The sequence below is a fragment of the Lampris incognitus genome, chromosome 1 (genome assembly GCF_029633865.1).
Source record: "Lampris incognitus isolate fLamInc1 chromosome 1, fLamInc1.hap2, whole genome shotgun sequence".
In the NCBI taxonomy this organism is placed as follows: Eukaryota; Metazoa; Chordata; class Actinopteri; order Lampriformes; family Lampridae; genus Lampris; species Lampris incognitus.
In genome coordinates, this window is record NC_079211.1 from 27,017,899 (window position 1) to 27,038,635 (window position 20,737).

The window sequence follows — 20,737 nt, forward strand, 5'->3', positions numbered from 1 at the left end:
ACCCCAGAGAAGTGGCTGATGATGAATGAATAAATACATTTTAAAAGTTTAAAATCATAATGTTATTCGCTTGTTTCCTTTTTGGATGGATGGAAATACTCTGGCATACAGTGAACGTACTGTTTGTTCTGTCTGCAATGGCATACATACTGGTAATGGTTAATTGTGTTGCTGTTTTGGGTTTCCTGTCCTTCCTAGGAACACGGCAGTTTGATGTGTTTGCATTGGTCAAACAACCTGTTCACTGGGTTGTGATCTTTTGCACGCACAATTTCAAAAAGCTGGTTGAAAGTCAACTAAGCTATTTACATGTGTTAATAAATCAAAAGATTAAATCTAGGTGCTATAATCGGGTTATGCTTACCTTGATTTCAACCCTACCCCAGTTGAGATAATCAGATGAAGCCATTTGCATAATTGTTTCTAAACACACACACACACACACACGGATTTTACTTACGTCCGGTGGCGGCATCTGAGCTGTCAGAGGATTTCAGGTCTCGGTTTGCGTCAAGGTGAAGAACACCAAACCAGTCCTTCAACCTAGAGGCCAGGCTGTGGAGCTCTGTGTCACTGCACACTACACACACACACACACACACACACACACACAATGTGAAGGAATGGAAAGATGTCGATCAACTCTCAGGGGAAAAGTAACCGCATCTCTCTCCCTATCAAACGTTTCTTTCATCTAGTGTCTGTACTTTTCCTCTGTCTCCTCCTTTCTTTTCATCGCACTCTCATACACAGAGTGATAACACATAAAGTGTTGCAATGTGTTGACTGTTACCATAGGAACCCTATCTGATAGTTATCTTTCAACTGCATAGTCTGTCTGTCTCCGAGAGTGATAGGATCTCTGCTTAGACAATAAACAGACAGATGATACCAGTCAATAAGAACACAGGGGTCACACTACCAAGGGAGGGAAGAAGACAGAGAGCAACAGAGGAAGACGTAAAGCGAGAAAAAGATATAGGGTGGGATACGGAGCGAGAGGGAGAGAGAAAGAGGAAACGAACTGGCAGTGTTGTAATGAATTGGAACACATTTAACACTTTCATAGCTTAGCATCCCCTGGGGTATACTGTATGAGAGACAAGAGCAAGGCACACAAACACACACTGCAGTTAAGATGGAGCCATGTCGCCCTCACACGCACTCACGCACACACACACACAAAACCATCGATCGGTCTATTTGGCAACAGCCTTTTTGCAATCCCAGCTATCACCAGGCCCTCAGGGGGAGCATCAAACAAACTACTGCAGTGAGAGGCAACCTGAGAGCTTTTCATTGTCTATCTGTCCCTCTACATATCCAAACAGAAACACAATTTGCCTTTACACAAGAAGAAGCTAAGAAATTACATCTGGCTTCCTGTTCTCCTGTTCTTCCTGTTCCTGTGCTGATCGTGCCTCAAGTTAGAAGTGGACTTTTTAGCCCAATGGTGTTTCTCTGTGCAACTAAACACACACACACACACACACACACACACACACACACACACACACACACACACGTGTGTGTGTGTGTGTGTGTGTGGCCTGTTAGTCAGGGTTGACCATAGTTGTCACATCCTACGGGTCTGCCCTTCTGGGACAGCATCTCCTGTGACTGAGAAGTCCTGTGTGTGAATTCGCAGAGCTTGCATCAATATGTGGTTTCGGGTCTGTCTGCACTGTAGCGCTCTTTTCTGCAGGCCTTCTTGTGTGCTGCAGCCTCCGTCAGTTTCTGTTCCCCTATCTTGAAGTGCTGGTCCAAGGTGCTTCACCACCTTGTGTGGTCAGCTGCAAGAGCCTCTCAGAACTTGATGTTGATGTTCAGAGCCTTCATGTCTCTCTTGCAGACATCTTTGTAGCACAGGTGGGGACGGCCTGTTGTTCTCCTTCCAGTTGCCAATACTCCATAGACGAGATCTTTGATCCTGCAGCACACCAGAGTGGTCTGTGTCGCACTCTGTGCTGTGCTAAGAGTGTGTGAGAAGCACTTTTCTAAGGGAGGACTGCCTGACAAGGTCCAGGTTCAGCTGTTGCCAGTGCATCTAGCGTGTTTGTCTCAAGGAAACCTTGTGCTGGAGCTTGGTCTGGAAGTAAGAGCTGGTGATGCATTGATGATGAAACGCAAAGAACTCAAGTAGTCGCTGTCCATTGTCATGCAAATTGCTCATGCAAAATTGTCCTAGGCAGGATGGCTACGAGTCATGGTCTGCACTCACTCTGGCACTGAAGTCACCCAGGAGAACTAGTTGCTCTTTGTTTGAAATGTCCCTGATGGTGGCTGTGAGGTTCTCATAGAACTCATCCTTTAGCTCTGGGGTGGAGGACAGTGTGGGGACGTGGGCGCTGACAAGGGTGGTGGGGCCTTCGGGAGTGTTAAGGTGCAGAGTCAGGATGCATGTTGAGCCTCTGATGCCTGGTTCGACCGTTTTCAGTAAGGTGTTTCTTTTTTTAAAATTTTTATTTCTGATTTCTCCCTTTTTCTCCCAATTTAGTGGTCAATCGAGCCCTAGTTTAGTTCAAACACCCAGCCTCGTACTGCATGCGTTTGCCAACTGCATCTCTCCGGCCGGCAGTCTCGAAGGCGACGCCTCGCCACTTTCGTGACAAGGCGAATCCAGGTCGAACCACTGCTTTTTCCGACACACACAGAGATGCATTCATGTGATGAACACAAGCCGACTCCGCCCCCCACCCGAAGACAGCGTTGCCAATTATTGCTGCTTCATCGAGTCCGGCCATAGTCGGATCTGACGAGACCAAGGCGCGAACCCCGGTCCCCAGTCGGCAACTGCATCGACGCAAAGCCGATGCTTAGACCAGCAAGGGGTTTCTAACTGCAAAGCCTACTATGTGCTTTCTGGTGTTGTCAGAGCTCTTTCTCTGCCAGAAGGATGTGAAGTCATTCTCTCTCAGTACACTGGAGTCTGCCAGGTGTGTTTCCTAAAGGGCGGCTATGTCCACCTTGAGTCTCTTGAGCTCTTTGTTTATGATGGCTATTTTCCTGGTTTCACTGATGTCTTGAAGGTTTTCGGAGAGGCTGGTCATCATTATGCAACCATTCCAACATCCCGGTTTTAGAGCTGGTCTCTTTTGTTGTCTTTTGTTGCCTGGTGCTAATTTCTCAGTCTGCTTGTCAGATTTCTCCTAATCCCCGTGCACCCAATGAGGAAAGACGACCATAGCAGGACAGCACCTTACTGACTGGGGGCTCCCTTGCTTGAGGCGGGCAGTAACTGTCCAGTGAGATACAAAAATCCCTCCCACCATGAGAACCCCTACTGCCATGCTCTACGCCAGTAGAGCAATAACTTATAACTGGTATCTGCTGCTCCCTGTGTTGTGTCTACGCCATAGGTGAAGCTGGAATGTTGTCTCCAGGATCAGTTTTATGGGCTATATGTGTGTGTGTGGGGGGGGGGGGTATGGGTAGGATGCTAGCCTGGGCAATGTGATATGGAGGCCAGGCTGTTGCCCATGCAGCATGCCCCCACTCTCCGTGTCACTGATGAATTCAAAGGAATGACAGGGCCATTACAGTTTGGTGCCAGCGGTGTCACAGGAGCTGCCAGAACGAAGTTGTACACAATGATGGACTGCCTTTGGGACTTCAGCTGCTCACGGTTTATTCCCAAAGCCTTTCCCATGAATGGGTATAGCCACAAGGCCCCGGAGGTTTGAAATCGGAGTTTACCTCTCTGAGATGAGCTGGCTTCCCAGGCTGACGAGCCCATCTCTCTGTACACTGCAGCCTCTTTCAACACTTAGCAATTTACCCACTCCTGGAAGAGCCTTTGCGGTCAATTTTCATCTCTCTCATCGCTCTCTCTTATCTTTCTTTGCCAGAGAGACAATGTATCAATAGTCTGTTATTTAATGATATTATTATAAGCATTTGATACTAATACAAATTATTAACACACATTACTAAATTGTTACAAGGCTTATTTCAGGACTGAGCCAGTTTTCTTCATGCAGCAAAAATTTAATGAGCCTTAAAGTACAAAATGAATAGAACAGAAAGCACAGAGTGATGAAAACAAATACGCATATAATAGAAGCATAGAAATAAAATAAAATACAACAAATAAAAAACACTGTACAAATAGCAGTTATGGAGACACATGTACTTTGTGAGGGTATCATAAAGAGCAAGGGTAGAACTGTTCTAAGGAAATTACTTAAAAATGACATGGCAGGGCGTCAGGGTGGTGTGATGGTGGTCTATTCCATTGCCTACCAACACGGGGATCGCCAGTTTGAATGCCCATGTTACCTCTGGCTTGGTCGGGCATCCCTATATACACAATTGGCTGTGTCTGTGGTTGGGAAGCCAGATGTGGGTATGCGTCCTGGTCACTGAACTAGCGCCTCCTCTGGTCGGTCGGGGAGCCTGTTCAGGGGGGAGGGGGAACTGGGGGGAATAGCGTGATCCTCCCATGTGCTACGTCCCCCTGGCGAAACTCCTCACTGTCAGGTGAAAAGAAGCGGCTGGCGACTCCACATGTATTGGAGGAGGCATGTGGTAGTCTGCAGCCCTCCCCGGATTGGCAGAGGGGGTGGAGCAGTCACCAGGAAGGCTCGAAAGAGTGGGGTAATTGGATGGGTACAATTGGGGAGGAAAATGGGGGAATCAATACAAAAATGTGTATACAAAGGATTATAGACACACACACACACACACACACACACACACACACACACACACACACACACACACACACACACACACACACACACACACACACAGTTAATGTCAGGTTTTTGAAGGTTTTGTAGTAAACTGTTATAGAGCTGTTGGACAGAGGAGGGGACAAACAAACAACATTAATTTGGCAGCGAAGGAAGGCTGAGAAGTAAACTAACATGTCTAATCTAATTACAAGAAATACTGAGTAGACATGTCTGTGTGTGTGTGTGTGTGTGTGTGTGTGTGTGTGTGTGTGTGTGTGTGTGTGTGTGTGTGTGTGTGTGTGTGTGTGTGTGTGTGTGTGTGTGTGTGTGTGTGTGTGTGTGTATAAGCATGCTAATCCAGCAGCACTTAAAGCTGGGCAGTATCCCCAAAAGGTCCAGTATCTCCACAAATCTTACCCATTTAGATTCCTTCTTTAGCTCCAATTGAATGTTTCTTTCATTTTTAGCCTTTTCCTTCTACAGTGTTTTTCGCCACACCTGTCGTTTTAGCCCCTTTGCCTCTTCCTCTCTGAAGAGTTTCCTCTTATTTCTGCATACACCCTAATCATTTCTATCACACCTCTCTCCTCCATCAGTCCTCTGCCATTTAAAGAAAGCTACTTATCCCAATTCTGCCTCAATCAGTTTGTTTTTAGTCGGAAGAATGAAGTGCATCTTGTCTCCAATGATATACTCCTCTCTCTCTCTCTCTCTCTCTCTCTCTCTCTCTCTCTCTCTCTCTCTCTCTCTCTCTCTCTCTCTCTCTCTCTCCTTCTCAGTTTTTCCATTTCTTCCTCTGGTATTTCTTTTTTTCTCCCTCATCTCCCACCTAATTCACCCTATTATGGACACAAATGATTAAAGACTTCTGCTGTCTCTGACAAGCTCTCTTTTCCCTCTCACTCGGCCTCTGCCTCATTTTTCTCTCACTCTCTCTCTCTTTCACTCCCAGCTCTCTGTTGACTCAACTTGCTCCCCAAAATCGGGACCCCCCTTATCTACTCTGTCACCATCTTACAATGCTGTGATTGCAGTTATTTCCCAATCCTCTGTGAATAGTACACATGACCATTGTAACTCTAGTTAATGGTCGTAGTAATTTGCATATGAAACCGACTGTTGGTTTTGGTCGTGCAGCTGTGCTGGTTATAAGGGTGGGGACACCTGCAGTCAGTTGAGAGTGAAGAGCTCACCTGGATGACTGATGAAACGTTTCTCTCAATAAACGTTGTGTCCAGATGAACTGATTCAACTTTCTGTGTTTTCCTTACCTGGATTATTGATTATTTTCTCTCGCTCTGACACGTTTTTTTTTTGGAATCCCCCCTATCTCCCTAATTGTATCCAGCCAATTACCCCACTCTTAGAGCCATCCTGGTCACTGCTCCACCCCCTCTGTCGCTCCAGGAAGGGCTACAGACTACCACATGCTTCCTCTGATAGATGTGGAGTCACCAGCCACTTCTTTTCACCTGACAGTGAGGAGTTGCCAGGGGGAAGTAGCATGTGGGAGGATCACGTTATTCCCCCCAGTTCCCACTCCCCCCTGTACAGGCGCCCCCGACCGACCAGAGGAGGTGCTAGTGCAGTGACCAGGACACATACCCACATCCGGCTTCCCACCCGCAGACATAGGCAATTGTGTCTGTAGGGATGCCTGACCAAGTTGGAGGCAACACGGGGATTCGAACCAGGATCCCCGTGTTGGTAGGCAACGGAATAGACCGCCATGCTATCCGGACGCCCTGACACAAGTTATTTTTGACAGGCACAGTATGGCTGCCTGTGCCAAGGGTCCTTTGGTTGGCTCATGAGAAGGTTTTGGTCCATAGCATTTGCGTACCGAAATGTGCTCAGATAGAGGGAAACAGTGAACAGCAATAAAACACCTTGTTAACTGTCCCAATCTGACTTCCCATATAACAGTGGAATCAGTCTGTTTCGAAGATGTCAGACATAAAGCCAACATAACTCCCAGCCAACGTTGCAGTCACTGATTTTATGCACAATAGCCTTATGCGCTTCGAACACAGTGGGCAAGAGTTAAGATAGGCATAGAAAAAGCAGAGAGGTTTCACCGGGTGAGGCGTGTGACGGATGTTTTATCAGTGTTGTGACTCCTTTGTGCATTTGATTTCATAGATTTTTTCACACTGAGAAATACCTCTCTGCCACTGAGATTACACACATACCCAGGAAAAAACTCTGCTGTAGAAATTACAGACTGAAATGCACACATGCACACACACGTATACACACATACACACAATGAAGTAAAAAAACGACACAGACAGATTCTTTGACCAAAGAATCACTCCAGACAAACAGGCCGACCATGTTCTGAATAGCTGTAAAGAGTGTTTAACAAGATCTCTCTTTCATTCCATTTGGTTTAATTTTTCATTTGTACACAAGATCTCTCCAGAAGAAAATATAACCTTCTCCTTCTGTTACATATAAAGACACCTGTGTCTCCCTCCCTTTTTCCCCCGCCCCTCTTCTGCAGAAAGACCAGAGCTATAAGATGTAATTTCAAAAGAAATGTAAACTTAAGAAGTACTTAAATAACTGTCATAATCATCATAAATCATACAAGTATCAATCAACATGGAGCTGGCTTCAGTCTAAAGGATAAAGAAGCAGGCTTCTGTGCATTTTGAACATTTCCAACTTTTCAAAAGTTTGCTTTTAAAATTAATTTAACACTTGGATGAGAAACATGGCCAGTGATGTACTCTTTATGATTCAGTCTCAATGTTGCAGGTGATCTTATCAGAGGGGATAGGCGAAGACTCAGACAAGAGACTTATGAGAGCTGATGGTCTAGTGTCCAAACCATAATAGATGTTTGATTGTGGTGCTAGTGAGCCAGCAAAGGACACAAAAAGGAGATGCATTTGTTGGCATTGAACCAGGCAGAATAAGCCAACTGAGACAATGGCTGGATTCTGGCAACAAGCTCTTGCTCTCTCTCTCTGTCTGTCTCCTAACTCTATTCCTATTGTTAGTAAGGCTGCATCACTTGAACATTAACCTTTGGAGGCCTGGTGTGTGTATATATATATATATATATATATATATATATATAGAGAGAGAGAGAGAGAGAGAGAGAGAGAGTGGTTTTATTCTAACTGGAAAAGGTTGCCTTCCATCCATCCAACCATTATCCAAACCGCTTATCCTGCTCTCAGGGTTGCGCGGATGCTGGAGCCTATCCCAGCAGTCACTGGGTGGCAGGCAGGGAGACACCCTGGACAAGCCACCAGGCCATCACAGGGCTGACACATTTAAATTTTTAATAAAAAAAAAAAAAGAAAGAAAAAAAAAGCAACTATTTTGTGCAATTTACACTTCCCCCCCGCAATTTCATCACACAAAAAAAAACGACAACAAAAAAACAAAAAACCCCTGGCAAAATAAGCCACAACAATCCCCCCCAAAAGCCTGCGAAATCCTGGAGGGACCAATTAGGGTTAAAAGAGAGGTACAATTGTCATCTGCATAGGAATGGAAACTCACATTATGCCTGCAAATGACATACTCCAGGGTGACATATGGAGAGAAAACAAGAGTGTTCCAAGGACAGACCCCTGGGGAACCCCACAGGTCATCTTTACAGAGGATGACCATGACTTGCCAATAGCTATCCTAAAAGCACAATCTTGCAAGTATAACTAAAACGATATTAAAACTTAACCACAGATGCCAAAACAGTGTTTGAGACGTTCCAATAAAACACAATGATCAGCAGTTTCAAATTTAGTACTTAGCTCTAACAGAACTAAAACTGAAGATTTTCCAGCATCAGCGGCAGCCAGCAGATCATTCATCACCTTAAGGAGTGCAGTATCTGTACTGTGGTTTGTCCTAAATCCTGACTGAAATGTCCCAAAGAGTTCATTTCTGTTTAAAAAGGCAATCAATTGTTCGGCAATAATTTTTTTTGAGAACCTTGGAAAGAAAGGGCACTTTGGAAAATATCATAAATTTTAGCCATTACTTACAACAAATTATGAATGCAAACCATTTTTTTGTCATCCTCTCCCTCAGCAATAATACAGCTGCTACCTCTTGCAGAAGCACTTCATGAAAACTAGAGAACACCGGTGTGTGTAATGGATCATGTTAATTGTCGTTATTGCGGTGCTAAACTGTATATTGAATAGCTCTCTCGAAACTAGTTTCCAGCAGGCAAGTCTCTGCAACATGTATTACTGAGCTCCACAGACAATCGTGAGCACTGCATTTGATTTTCTTCCTCATCACCAATATCAAAAAAACAAGAACGTTAATAAAGTTTCAATGTTTCTTTTAACGGAACTGATCTCGATGAACCAGTTTTTTAAACATCGACAATTAACAGATGATTAAGTTAATTGCTCTGCAATATTCAATATTGACATGAAGATATGTGGGTCATGGGTGTGTCCTCACTACAAAAAGTCAAAGCCGAGAAAACTGTCACCATCAAAAAGAGGAATGGAGTGGTGTAAAGGAGTGGGGATGGAAGGATGGAGTGGGAGAGAGGAGGAGGAGGAGAGGCAACAGCAATGAAAGTGCAAGCAGAGGCCTGGGGAGAGAGCTATACAGAAAAGGAAATGAGAAGATAATTGAGAGTGGGAGGAGCTGCCAGAGAGAAGGAAGGGAAAATGATGGACCAGTGACTACAAGGAGTGAAGAAGACAGGATGATAAGAGGGGAGTGAGGAAAAGAGCAAAGGGGGAGGGGTAAGAGTGATGGAGACAGATGGAGAGGAAGAAGAGGAAGGTTTTTGAATAAAATTAATAAAAAGAGGTACAGAAGAGTTTGTGTTTATGTGTGCATATGCCTGTGTGCGTGTTTGAAACTGCATGTGCGTGTTTTCTGTGTGTGTATGTGTAAAAACTGTACTGCCTGCAGCCAGGAGGAAGTGGCAGTAGGCAAGCAGACAGACAGGTTGTATGTTTCCCTCTGGAGCAGCTATCGATCAGAGGCACAGCTCAGATAGGCTGGGAATTACTCCCCTTCCCTTAGTCACCAACCCTTCCTGCCTTTCATGTCTGTTAAATCAGATCGATAGAGATCGGCTGGAAACACAAATCCCAAATTGCCATCAGTTCTTATCAAACACAAACACACACATGTGCGCGCGCATGCACGCACGCACGCACACACACACACACACACACATACACTCACTGGCCTCTCCTGTCCTCGGAGGGCTTGATTTATCAATAATTCTGTTTGTTTTCAGCCATAGAAGGCCCTGGAATACTGGGGCATTTTTTTTTCAGAATACAACACATGCATGACTAATGTTTTTGAATATATATATATATATATATATATATATATATACACACTCACTGGCCACTTTATTAGGTACACCTTGCTAGTACCGGGTTGGACCCCCTTTTGCCTTCAGAACTGCCTTAATCCTTCATGGCATAGATTCAACAAGGTACTGGAAACATTCCTCAGAGAGTTTGGTCCATATTGACATGATAGCATCACGCAGTTGCTGCAGATTTGTCGGCTGCACATCCATGATGCGAATCTCCCGGTCCACCACATCCCAAAGGTGCTCTATTGGATTGAGATCTGGTGACTGTGGAGGCCATTTGAGTACAGTGAACTCATTGTCATGTTCAAGAAACCAGTCTGAGATGATTCGAGCTTTATGACATGGCGCGTTATCCTGCTGGAAGTAGCCATCAGAAGATGGGAACACTGTGGTCATAAAGGGATGGACATGGTCAGCAACAATACTCAGGTAGGCTGTGGCGTTGACACGATGCTCAATTGGTACTAAGGGGCCCAAAGTGTGCCAAGAAAATATCCCCCACACCATTACACCACCACCACCAGCCTGAACCGTTGATACAAGGCAGGATGGATCCATGCTTTCATGTTGTTGACGCCGAATTCTGACCCTACCATCCGAATGTCGCAGCAGAAATCGAGACTCATCAGACCAGGCAACGTTTTTCCAATCTTCTATTGTCCAATTTTGGTGAGCCTGTGCGAATTGTAGCCTCAGTTTCCTGTTCTTAGCTGACAGGAGTGGCACCCGGTGTGGTCTTCTGCTGCTGTAGCCCATCTGCCTCAAGGTTCGACGTGTTGTGCGTTCAGAGATGCTCTTCTGCATACCTCGGTTTTAATGAGTGGTTATTTGAGTTACTGTTGCCTTTCTATCAGCTCGAACCAGACTGGCCATTCTCCTCTGACCTCTGGCATCAACAAGGCATTTTCGCCCACAGAACTGCTGCTCACTGGATATTTTCTCTTTTTCGGACCCTTCTCTGTAAACCCTAGAGATGGTTGTGCGTGAAAATCCCAGTAGATCAGCAGTTTCTGAAATACTCGGACCAGCCCGTCTGGAACCAACAACCATGCCACGTTCAAAGTCACTTAAATCACCTTTCTTCCCCATTCTGATGCTCGGTTTGAACTGCAGCAGATCGTCTTGACCATGTCTACATGCCTAAATGCATTGAGTTGCTGCCATGTGATTGGCTGATTAGAAATTTACGTTAACGAGCAGTTGGACAGGTGTGCCTAATAAAGTGGCCGGTGAGTGTACATCACTAGCGTATGTAAAGGATGACTCAAGGACTGCATTTTGTTTCATTATGCCAACACATTTACTTCTGATGTCCATTTCTCTTCTATCTCGTCATCTATTTTCTCTCTGTATTATGACTGATAATCAGTTGTGAGGTGAGAAACAGAAGGAGAGCGAGAGAAAGAGAAGATGAATATATCTTGTGTTTCAAGTTTTAAGTCTATTTTGTCATTCGCAACAGTTACACACAGTGTAGCCAGTGCAAAGTAATGCATACCTGAGGATGCTCTGGACAATCAAATTGAATTTAAAAGGAAATGAGATGAAAAATATGTTAAGAAAAAAAAGGGACAAGGAAAGGGTGATAAAAATATCAAATACAAACTACATATAAGTATATAAAAGCAAATAATTGGCATCACTGTTGCAAATGTACACAGTAGTATACTGTGTGTCTATATGAATGTTCTATAATACACATTTACAGATAACTGGGCATTAGGCAAAAATATTCTCTTAACTTTATCGTATATTTGTTCTTTCAAGAACCTGTTAAGAGGAATCAAAGTTGGATTAATGAAATATTCTGAACCACCCAACCTGGTTCATATGCATGTGTGTTGAATGTTGAATACTGCTTGTGGATGTGAGTGCAAGTATAATTAAAATATTTCTGTAGTTTATCACCTCAAACAAGGATATAGCATGAGGTTTTGAGTGCTGTATGCAAAAAAAAAAATAGGGATCTGAATAGCTCATCAGGTTCATTGAGAAATATTACATAGTACACTGAGACAACACCATAGAAAGGTTCTAAAAGGAAAAAAAAAAAAACGAACGTCAGAAGTAAAGAAATCAAAACGCTTCCACCAGATTTGAAAGAATCCTTCACACAGCTTCTTCTACACAGGAACATTAACAAAGTCTCACCAGTTCCAGTTAAGTGAGAGTGCAGTGTGTATGAGTTTTGTCTGTATTGAACAGGTTTGTTTATCTCTATTTCTTCTATTTACATCTACAGTAATAACTGATAGGTATGCAAAGGATTTTGCAAGAACTTACAAAAAAGGAAAATGATTACGATCCAGAGTGGGGATTTATTGGCAGAAAATTACATCAGCATAATTCAGGACATGTACATTGACTGTAAGATTACAGTTCGATATGCAGTGGGAACAACAACTGAGTTTAAGGTAAAGGTAGGACTGCGTCAACAATCAGTGTTGAGCCCTTTCCTGTTTGTGATATTACTGGACAGCCTCACAGAACATCTTAAGAAAGAGCCACCCTGGAGCATGTTTGCTGATGACATTGTGCTGGAAAATGAGGACAAGGAGAGATTGGAGATAAGCTCTATAGAACAGAGGACTAAAGATCAGCAGAACAAAGACTGAGTACCTGTGTATAAATAAGCAAGTATAAAGTCAGGGATTGAGCTAAGGAGGAGAAGATGTTCAAGAAGTTAATGAATTCAAGTACTTAGAATTGACAACACAGACAGAAGGCGGTGGTGAGAAGGAATTCAAGAAAAGGCCACAATCTGGGTGGAATTCATGGAGAAAGGTAACTGGAATACTTTTGTGACAAAAGAATGCTGTTGAGGGTAAAGTGCAAGGTATACAAATCAATGGTTAGGCCTGCCATGCTCTATGGCAGTGGTTCTCAACCTTTTTGGGGTCCTGGACCCCCTGCGTATTTTTGATCTACCCTGAAGACCCCTCCACCTGATCTTGGAGGAGGGGGGTTGCAATTTGTAGAAACAGTAGAAACTGCATTTTAAATTGCATTATAGCATTTATTCACTCTTTGGGGCAAAAATAAGAGCTTTCAGTTGTAACTTAGATATAGTTAACAAAACAGAATTCTTATGCAGTAACTTTCAGATATATGTAACAACAGAATTTTTATGCAGTAACTTTTAACAATGCAAACGGGAGCGAGATCTCTTATTAAATACAATAAATTACACTTGTGAAACAGATGTAATTAGGGAAAAAAGTCCTGTTACCCTTTATAGTTTAGGTAGATAAAGGTCTCAGTCACATTTGAGTAAAATAATCCTATTTCTATAAATGTCATAGGATATTTTTTTTTAAAGATATTTTATTTTCACGGACCCTTGCAATTACACCACGGACCACTAGGGGTCCGCGGACCCCCGGTTGAGAAACACTGCTCTATGGTACGGAAGCAGTGACAACAGAGAGGCTAGAATCTACATTACAGGTAGCGGAGATGAACTTGCTGCCTTGGTCCTTGGGAGTGAATAGAAAAGACCGCAAGAGAAACGAAGTGAGAGCTACGTTCAACATCAGAGGAATGGATGAGAAATTGAAAGAGACAAGATTGAGATGGTTTGGACATGTACAGAGAGGAGGCATAAACTATATGGGAAAGAAGGTATTGGACATGGAAATACCTGCCAAAAGAAAAAGTGGAAGACCAAGGAAAAGACAGAGCGACTGGATAGAGGAGGACACGAGGAGGGTTGGACTGTGGGAGAGGGTAGCGTCAGACAGAAAGCTATAGAGGGCAAAAATCTGCTGTGGCAACTTGTGAGAACCAGGGAACAAGCCGAAAGAAGAAGTGGGGATTTATTGGCTTCAGTCCAATAAACACCATTTCCATTTCAATGTTGACATATATTTGTTTTTATTTCATAATACAGTATACCCTAAAATATTCTCAATATGAGTATCTAGTGTAGGTCAATTCAATTTATGCAATATACGTCAAGTGTATGATGTGTAGGTCAGCTGTTTAAAGAGTAACCGGAGTCAAATTCCTTGTATGTGCTGGCCTACACATACTTGGCCAAATAATCTGATTCTGATATATAACAGCAGCCAATTGCAGGCAGGGACTTCTTCCTATTGTAACATACACTGCTCAAAAAAATAAAGGGAACACCTAAAAACACAATATAGACCTCGATGAATGAAATATTTCAGCTGAAAATCTTTATTTATTAGACAGAGGAATGTGTTTAGAGCAAAATAACCTAAGAATGATCAATGGAAATCAAAATCATTAGCCCATTAAGGTCTGGATTCAGAATCATACTCAAAATCAAAGTGGAAAATGAGAACATAGGCTGATCCAACTTCTGTGGAAATTCTTCAAGACGATTCAAAATGAGGCTCAGTAGTGTGTGTGGCCTCCACGTGCCTGTATGCACTCCCTACAATGTCTGGGCATGCTCCTGATGAGACGATGGATGGTCTCCTGAGGGATCTCCTCCCAGACCTGGATCAGGGCATCGGTCAACTCCTGGACAGTCTGTGGTGCGACATCGCGTTGGCGGAGGGTACGAGACATGATGTCCCAGAGGTGCTCGATTGGATTCAGGTCTGGGGAACATGCAGGCCAGTCCATAGCATCAATGCCCTCGACATACAGGAACTGCTGACACACTCTGGCCACATGAGGACGAGCATTGTCATGCATGAGCAGGAACCCAGGGCCCACTGCACCAGCATATGGTCTGACAATGGGTCTGAGGATCTCATCCCGGTACCTAATGGCAGTCATGGTACCTCTGGCTAGCACGTAGAGGTCTGTGTGGCCCTCCAAGGATATGCCTCCCCAGACCATCACTGACCCACCGCCAAACCGGTCATGCTGGAGGATGTTGCAGGCAGCAGAACATTCTCCACAGCGTCTCCAGACTCTCTCACGTCTGTCACATGTGTTCAGTGTGAACCTGCTCTCATTTGTGAAGAGCACAGGGCGCCAATGGCGAATCTGCCAATCAAGATGTTCTCTGGCAAAGGTCAATCGGGCTGCACGGTGTTGGGCTGTGAGCACGGGCCCCAATTGTGGACGTCGGGCCCTCATACCATCCTCATGCATTCTGTTTCTCACTGTTTGAGCAGAAACCTGCACATTAGTGGCCTGTTGAAGGTCGTTTTGTAGGGCTCCGGCAGTGCTCCTCCTGTTCCTCCTTGCACAAAGGAACAGATAGCGGTCCTGCTGCGGGGTTGTTGTCCTCCTGCGGCCCCCTCCACGTCTCCTGGTGTACTGGCCTGTCTCCTGGTACCTCCTCCATGCTCTGGACACTGTGCTGGGAGACACATCAAATCTTCTTGCCACAGCACGCATTGATGTGCCATCCTGGATGTGCTGCACTACCTGAGCAACTTCTGTAGGTTGCAGATACCGCCTCATGCCACCTCTAGTGGTGAGGGCACTAGCAAAATGAAAAACTAACCAAAGATCGGCCAGAAAAGATGAGGACAGGCAAATGGTCTGTGGCCACCACCTGCAAATCCATTCCTTTTATAGGGGTTGTCTTGCAAATTGTCTAATTTCCACCAGGTGGAAATTAGACAATTTACCAACAGGTGAAATTGATTCACAAATCAGTGTTGCTTCCTAACTGGACAGGTTGATATCTCAAAAGTGTGATTGACTTGGAGCTACATTGCATTGCTTATGTGTTCCCTTTATTTTTTTGAGCAGTGTATTTACACAAACTTAAAAAAGCAGTTGGGCAAAACCAAACTTGAGGTCTGCAGTATCAATTGAATGACCCACTCCCCTGACTGCTAGGAGACTAGCAGCGAATGGATAGCTTCCAGAATGACCATAATGATGATGCTTGTGGTGTGAGCATAGGTTTAGGGTTTGTAATATCTGTTGCTGCTTGCAAAAACAATTTTTCCACACAAAGTCATTAATGTTTAATCTGATTTAATTTAGTTTTATCTAATCTGATATAATCTGATTTGATTTGACTTAATCTACAGACAGCATCACAGGTCTAAAAGCAGACGTGGGACCTTCAGGAAGATTTGGAGGTAAGCCAGGCAATGCAGAACTCCTAGCAGTAAAATAAGACTTCTATGAAGATCACTGGTGATAAACTGTTTTAGAAAAAGTACGCTGGCCTGAGACCAAACTGCGACATTTCCGTTTACATACTGTGAAGACCTAGCTCAGTATTGAGCTTCTGAGACAGGATTCTGGGCTCTACAAAGACCCCTGAAGGTGTCCTGTGTGTCAACCAAGGTGTGCCACAAGGCTCTGTGCTTGGACCCCTCCTCTTTACCATCTACATGCTCCCCCTTGGTCAGATCATCTGCCACCACAGTTTAAGTTTCCATTGCTCACGTCTCACTCTCAATCTTTACCGCTGGCTAGCAGAAATGTGAACAGGAGAGCTGAGCACGTAAGTCTCTCCCTGCCAGTACATAGCTTCTCCAACAGCAAGCCCTATGTAGTTCCTCCTCGTGGCGACACACGGTAACTGGGTACACCTTGGACCCTGGCTGAACTACAAGGGACTCGGAGGAGGTCTGGCCCCTAGAATGTGCAGTACGCAGGCCCTCGGTGTGTGGATATTCCCTGATGTCCATGAACCAGCCCCCAGCTATGGGTTAAATAGTGCCACTGCCTAGTGGATACCTCGGGAGAGGAATAGGCTACGGGAGTAAACCCCTACACAAAATCAACGTTGACAGTGCTGTTGTTTTTTGGTTTTCTTGCCCTTTTTATCTGTTTAAGTCGGAGAGTACTGCTGGCGTTGTGTGTGGCTGCTTCTCCCTCTCGTAGCCCCCCTTCCCATCCACCCTTGTATGTTTGTGCTATGTTTATCTGTTGTCTTGTTTCACCCTGTTTATTGTAAAGTAACTTTGAGTGCTAGAAAAGTGCTATATAAGATTGATTTATTAATATCATTATTATTGTTGCTACGCTGATGACACGCAGCTTTATCTCAGCACTAGACCGTCCTCTCAACTCCCCCCACAATCCCCTGTTAACTGCCTCCACCAAATAAAAATCTGGATGTCATCAAATCTACTCAAGCTAAATACCAATAAGACTGAGCTCATGGTTGTGACTTCTACTCAACATGGATGGCTGCTCCATCTGCCCATCTCCAGAAGTCCACCACCTTGGTGTCATTATGGATTCCACCCTCTCATTCCAGTCACACATCAAATCTGTCACCAAATCTGCTTTCTTTCACCTCAAAAACATCTCCAGACTCTGGCCATTACTCTCAGATTCTGTGATAGAGACCCTCATCCATGCCTTCATCACCTCCCATCTGGATTACTGCAATGGAGTCCTGTCTGGGATACTTAGCAGAGCGCTAGAGAGGCTTCAGTATGTACAGAATTTGGCTGCCAGGGTGCTCACCCGCACCAAGCCCTGGCAACATATCACTCCTACCCTTGTCCACCTTCACTGGCTCCTGCTCAAATCCCACAGTTCTTATAAAATCCCCCTCCTCACCTATAAATCCCTCCATACCCATACCCCCCAGTACCTATCAGACCTCCTCCGCCCCTATATTCCATCCTGGAATCTGTGGTCCGCAGACACGCCCTGCTTTCCATCCCCCACACCAGCATGTGGACTTTTAGGGATACAGCCTTTAGTGTGGCAGCCCCCACCCTTAGGAACTCTATTCCAGCAGAGATGCGCAACGCTGCTTCTTTAGACAATTTTAAAAGACTACTGAAAACCTACCTTTTTACTAAGGCCTAAGGTCAGTAGTCTTTTTTTTTGTCATTCATATTTTTTTATTTTTCCAAAACACCAACATTACAGTACAAACAAAACAAAAAACAGGAGCAAGCTTAACAGCGCAGCATGATAGCCCCCCCCCCACAACATACAATACCCCATATGATATACATCAAGGCTATCTTTTACATATTGCCATCTAATGATCCACACCGCTAATAATCTGAGAAAGCTACCCCACATTTCAGTGAATTTAGACATACTCTCACTTTAGCTATTATCAACTCGTATGAGGCTGTAGCTGTCATGAGCTCGATCCAGTCCTTATAGCACAGTGTGCTTGTATTTTTCCAGTCCCTTAAATAACCCTGGCTGCATTAAGGGAGCATGCAAGGGCTAACTCAGACTGTGCCTTTGTGGGTCTGTAGTCTTTTGATCTTTGTTTTAATTTTTTTCTTATTTAGTGTAAAGCATCAGGCATGGGCCCAAGTCCATGAATACTGGGATGGCATCCAGCGCTTTACCTGTGCCCCCGTCCATAGGGTTAGTGGTTGTGCCAGGAAGGGCATCCGACGTAAAATTCTGCCAGATCATTATGCGGATTGTCAAGACCGCCATCGGTGCTGTGCCCTCACAGGGTACCAAGTGATCTAAAAGAAAACAGGACTCCTCGGACAAGGTGACTTTCTTCAACTGCTCCAAGGTCCAGTTCTGATACTGGCGTGCCCATTGTAGTCACATTCGATGGTGGACAGGGGTCATCATGGGTACTCTGACCAGTCTGTGGCTACGTAGCTCCATACACAGCAGGCTGTGATGCACTGTGTTTTGTGACACATTCCTCCCATAACCATCATTAAAATTTTCTGTGACTTGTGCCACAGTAGACCTTCTGTCGGTTCGGACCAGATAAAATAGCATTTGTTGCCCTTGCACATCGATGAGCCTTGGGTGCCCAACACCCTGTCACCAGTTTGTGGTTTGTCCCTCCTTGGACCACTGTCGGTAGATACCACTGCTTGACTGTGAGAACCCCACAAGCTTTATTGTTTCAGAGATGCTCTGACCCAGTCATCTAGCCATAACAAATTGGTCCTTATCAAAGTCACTCAGGTCTTTACTCCTGCCTATTTCTCCTGCATCCAACACGTTGACTATGAGAATTGATTGTTTACTTACCATCTAATCTACCCAGACTTTTACATGTGCCGTTGTTTGGAGATTATCAATGTTATTAGTTCACCTGTGAGTAATCATAATGTTATCGCTCATCAGTGTACATATTCCATCATTATTTCCTCCTCGTCATATCCTCTACCTTTTCTCCACTCTGTACATGCCTTATACCCTTATCTTTTAGAAGTGTGTGCACATGTGCACACAAGCACGGATGTGTGTGTGTGTGTGTGTGTGTGAGAGAGAGATGTCAGGCACGTCTCTGCATTTCCCCTCCGTGTAGAAGGTTAAGTCGCATGGGTTCAAAAATGTCCATTAAGGAACAGATGAAAATGAGAAAGGAGAGGAGGAGATCAAGAGAACAAAAGCTATTCTCTTATAAGCTTTTTGTGTCTGACAGACGCTATTGCAAGGACAAATTTAATTTAGCCAGGGGATTTAGCCCATTCACGCGCTGACTTTACGCTGCAAGAGTCTAGCTCCCTGGCTAACTCTGATATAATGAGGTTGCAGGCTTAAAGAAGCCTTTTCACATTAACTGGCAATGGCTTAGCATGTCTAATTAATGTCTAAGAGCCCCCCACCCCAACACACCACCAACTCCCCACCCCTACACACTCACTCCTCCCCTACAATAGACCAAGAGACTTTTGTAGCCCATTGACCTCATATCTGACCAAGGAGCAAGAAGTAGGATTGAGCCATGTTCACGCACTCAACAGCAGTAATTGCATTTCCAGCTACAGGCTGGTGAAACACTGAACCTCTTCTTCACAGACAGCAGAAAACAAACGTGATTCATTCAATAAGTATAAACAACGAGAGCTGCCAATACAAAGAAAGTCAAAATGACAAAATGACAAAAGTCATTCATGTTAATTCATGTATTTCATCTGTTGTGAGGGAAAGCAAATTTCCTTTCTAAAGTGTATGGAAACACATTTAGTTTATGTTGTTCATTGAGATCCAATGATTGAAATCCAGGTATCAGTGAAGCTCATTCTTTCTTTTTTGAATTTTTCTCCTTTTTCTTCCCAATTGTACTTGGCCAATTACCCCACTCTTCTGAGCTATCCCGGTCGTTGCTCCACCCCCTTTGCCGATCTGGAGAGGGCTGCAGACTACCACATGCCTCCTCCGATACATGTGGAGTCACCAGACGCTTCTTTTCATCTGACAGTGAGGAGTTTTGCCAGGGGGACGTAACTTGTGGGAGGATCACGCTACTCCCCACAGTTCCCCCTCCCCCCTGAACAGGCGCCCCGACCGACCAGAGGAGGTGCTAGTGCAGCGATCAGGACACATACCTACATCTGGCTTCCCACCCACAGACACGGCCAATTGTGTCTGTAGGGATGCCCGACCAAGCCGGAGGTAACACGGGAATTCGAACCGGCGATCCCCATGTTGGTATGCAATGGAAGAGACGGCTACACTACCCGTATGCTGCTCATTTCTTTCTTATCTTATCAAATATGCAGACCAGATAGTAAGATTATCTTATATTCGACTAATTTAGACCAAATGTACCTTTGAGGGCCTGAACAGTGCCCTGAATTTAACAGATAAGCTAGTCGGTAGCTGCTTTTCATATTTATATGTGGCAGCATTCTGCAGAGCAGGTGTCAGATCTACCCATGCCAAGACACTCAAGTGATCCAAGAGTGCTCAAGAGTGATGTAAGGTTTTCAACTTCCCCTTGCTATCCCAATATGCATTTATCTTGTACCAATTCAAGAAAATAAAAAAATAAATAAAGGAACGGAAAAAAGGAAAGTCAGGAGACAGAGAGAGAAAAGAAAACACTACCCCAACACGACTGGATTCTGAAAAAAGAGAGATGGAAGCTGTTGATGTAAATGACTAA

The 20,737-nt window shown here is 44.4% G+C and overlaps 1 protein-coding gene across 1 annotated transcript in view; it reads right to left on the reverse strand.

Moving 5' to 3' along the window:
• Window positions 1-20,737, reverse strand: part of spock1 (SPARC (osteonectin), cwcv and kazal like domains proteoglycan 1) — a 258,148-nt gene that overhangs the window by 5,238 nt on the left and 232,173 nt on the right. Inside the window, exon 8 of the mRNA XM_056289939.1 lies at window positions 461-580. Coding sequence (XP_056145914.1) covers window positions 461-580 — 120 coding nt within the window. The remainder of the gene's footprint in view (window positions 1-460; window positions 581-20,737) is intronic.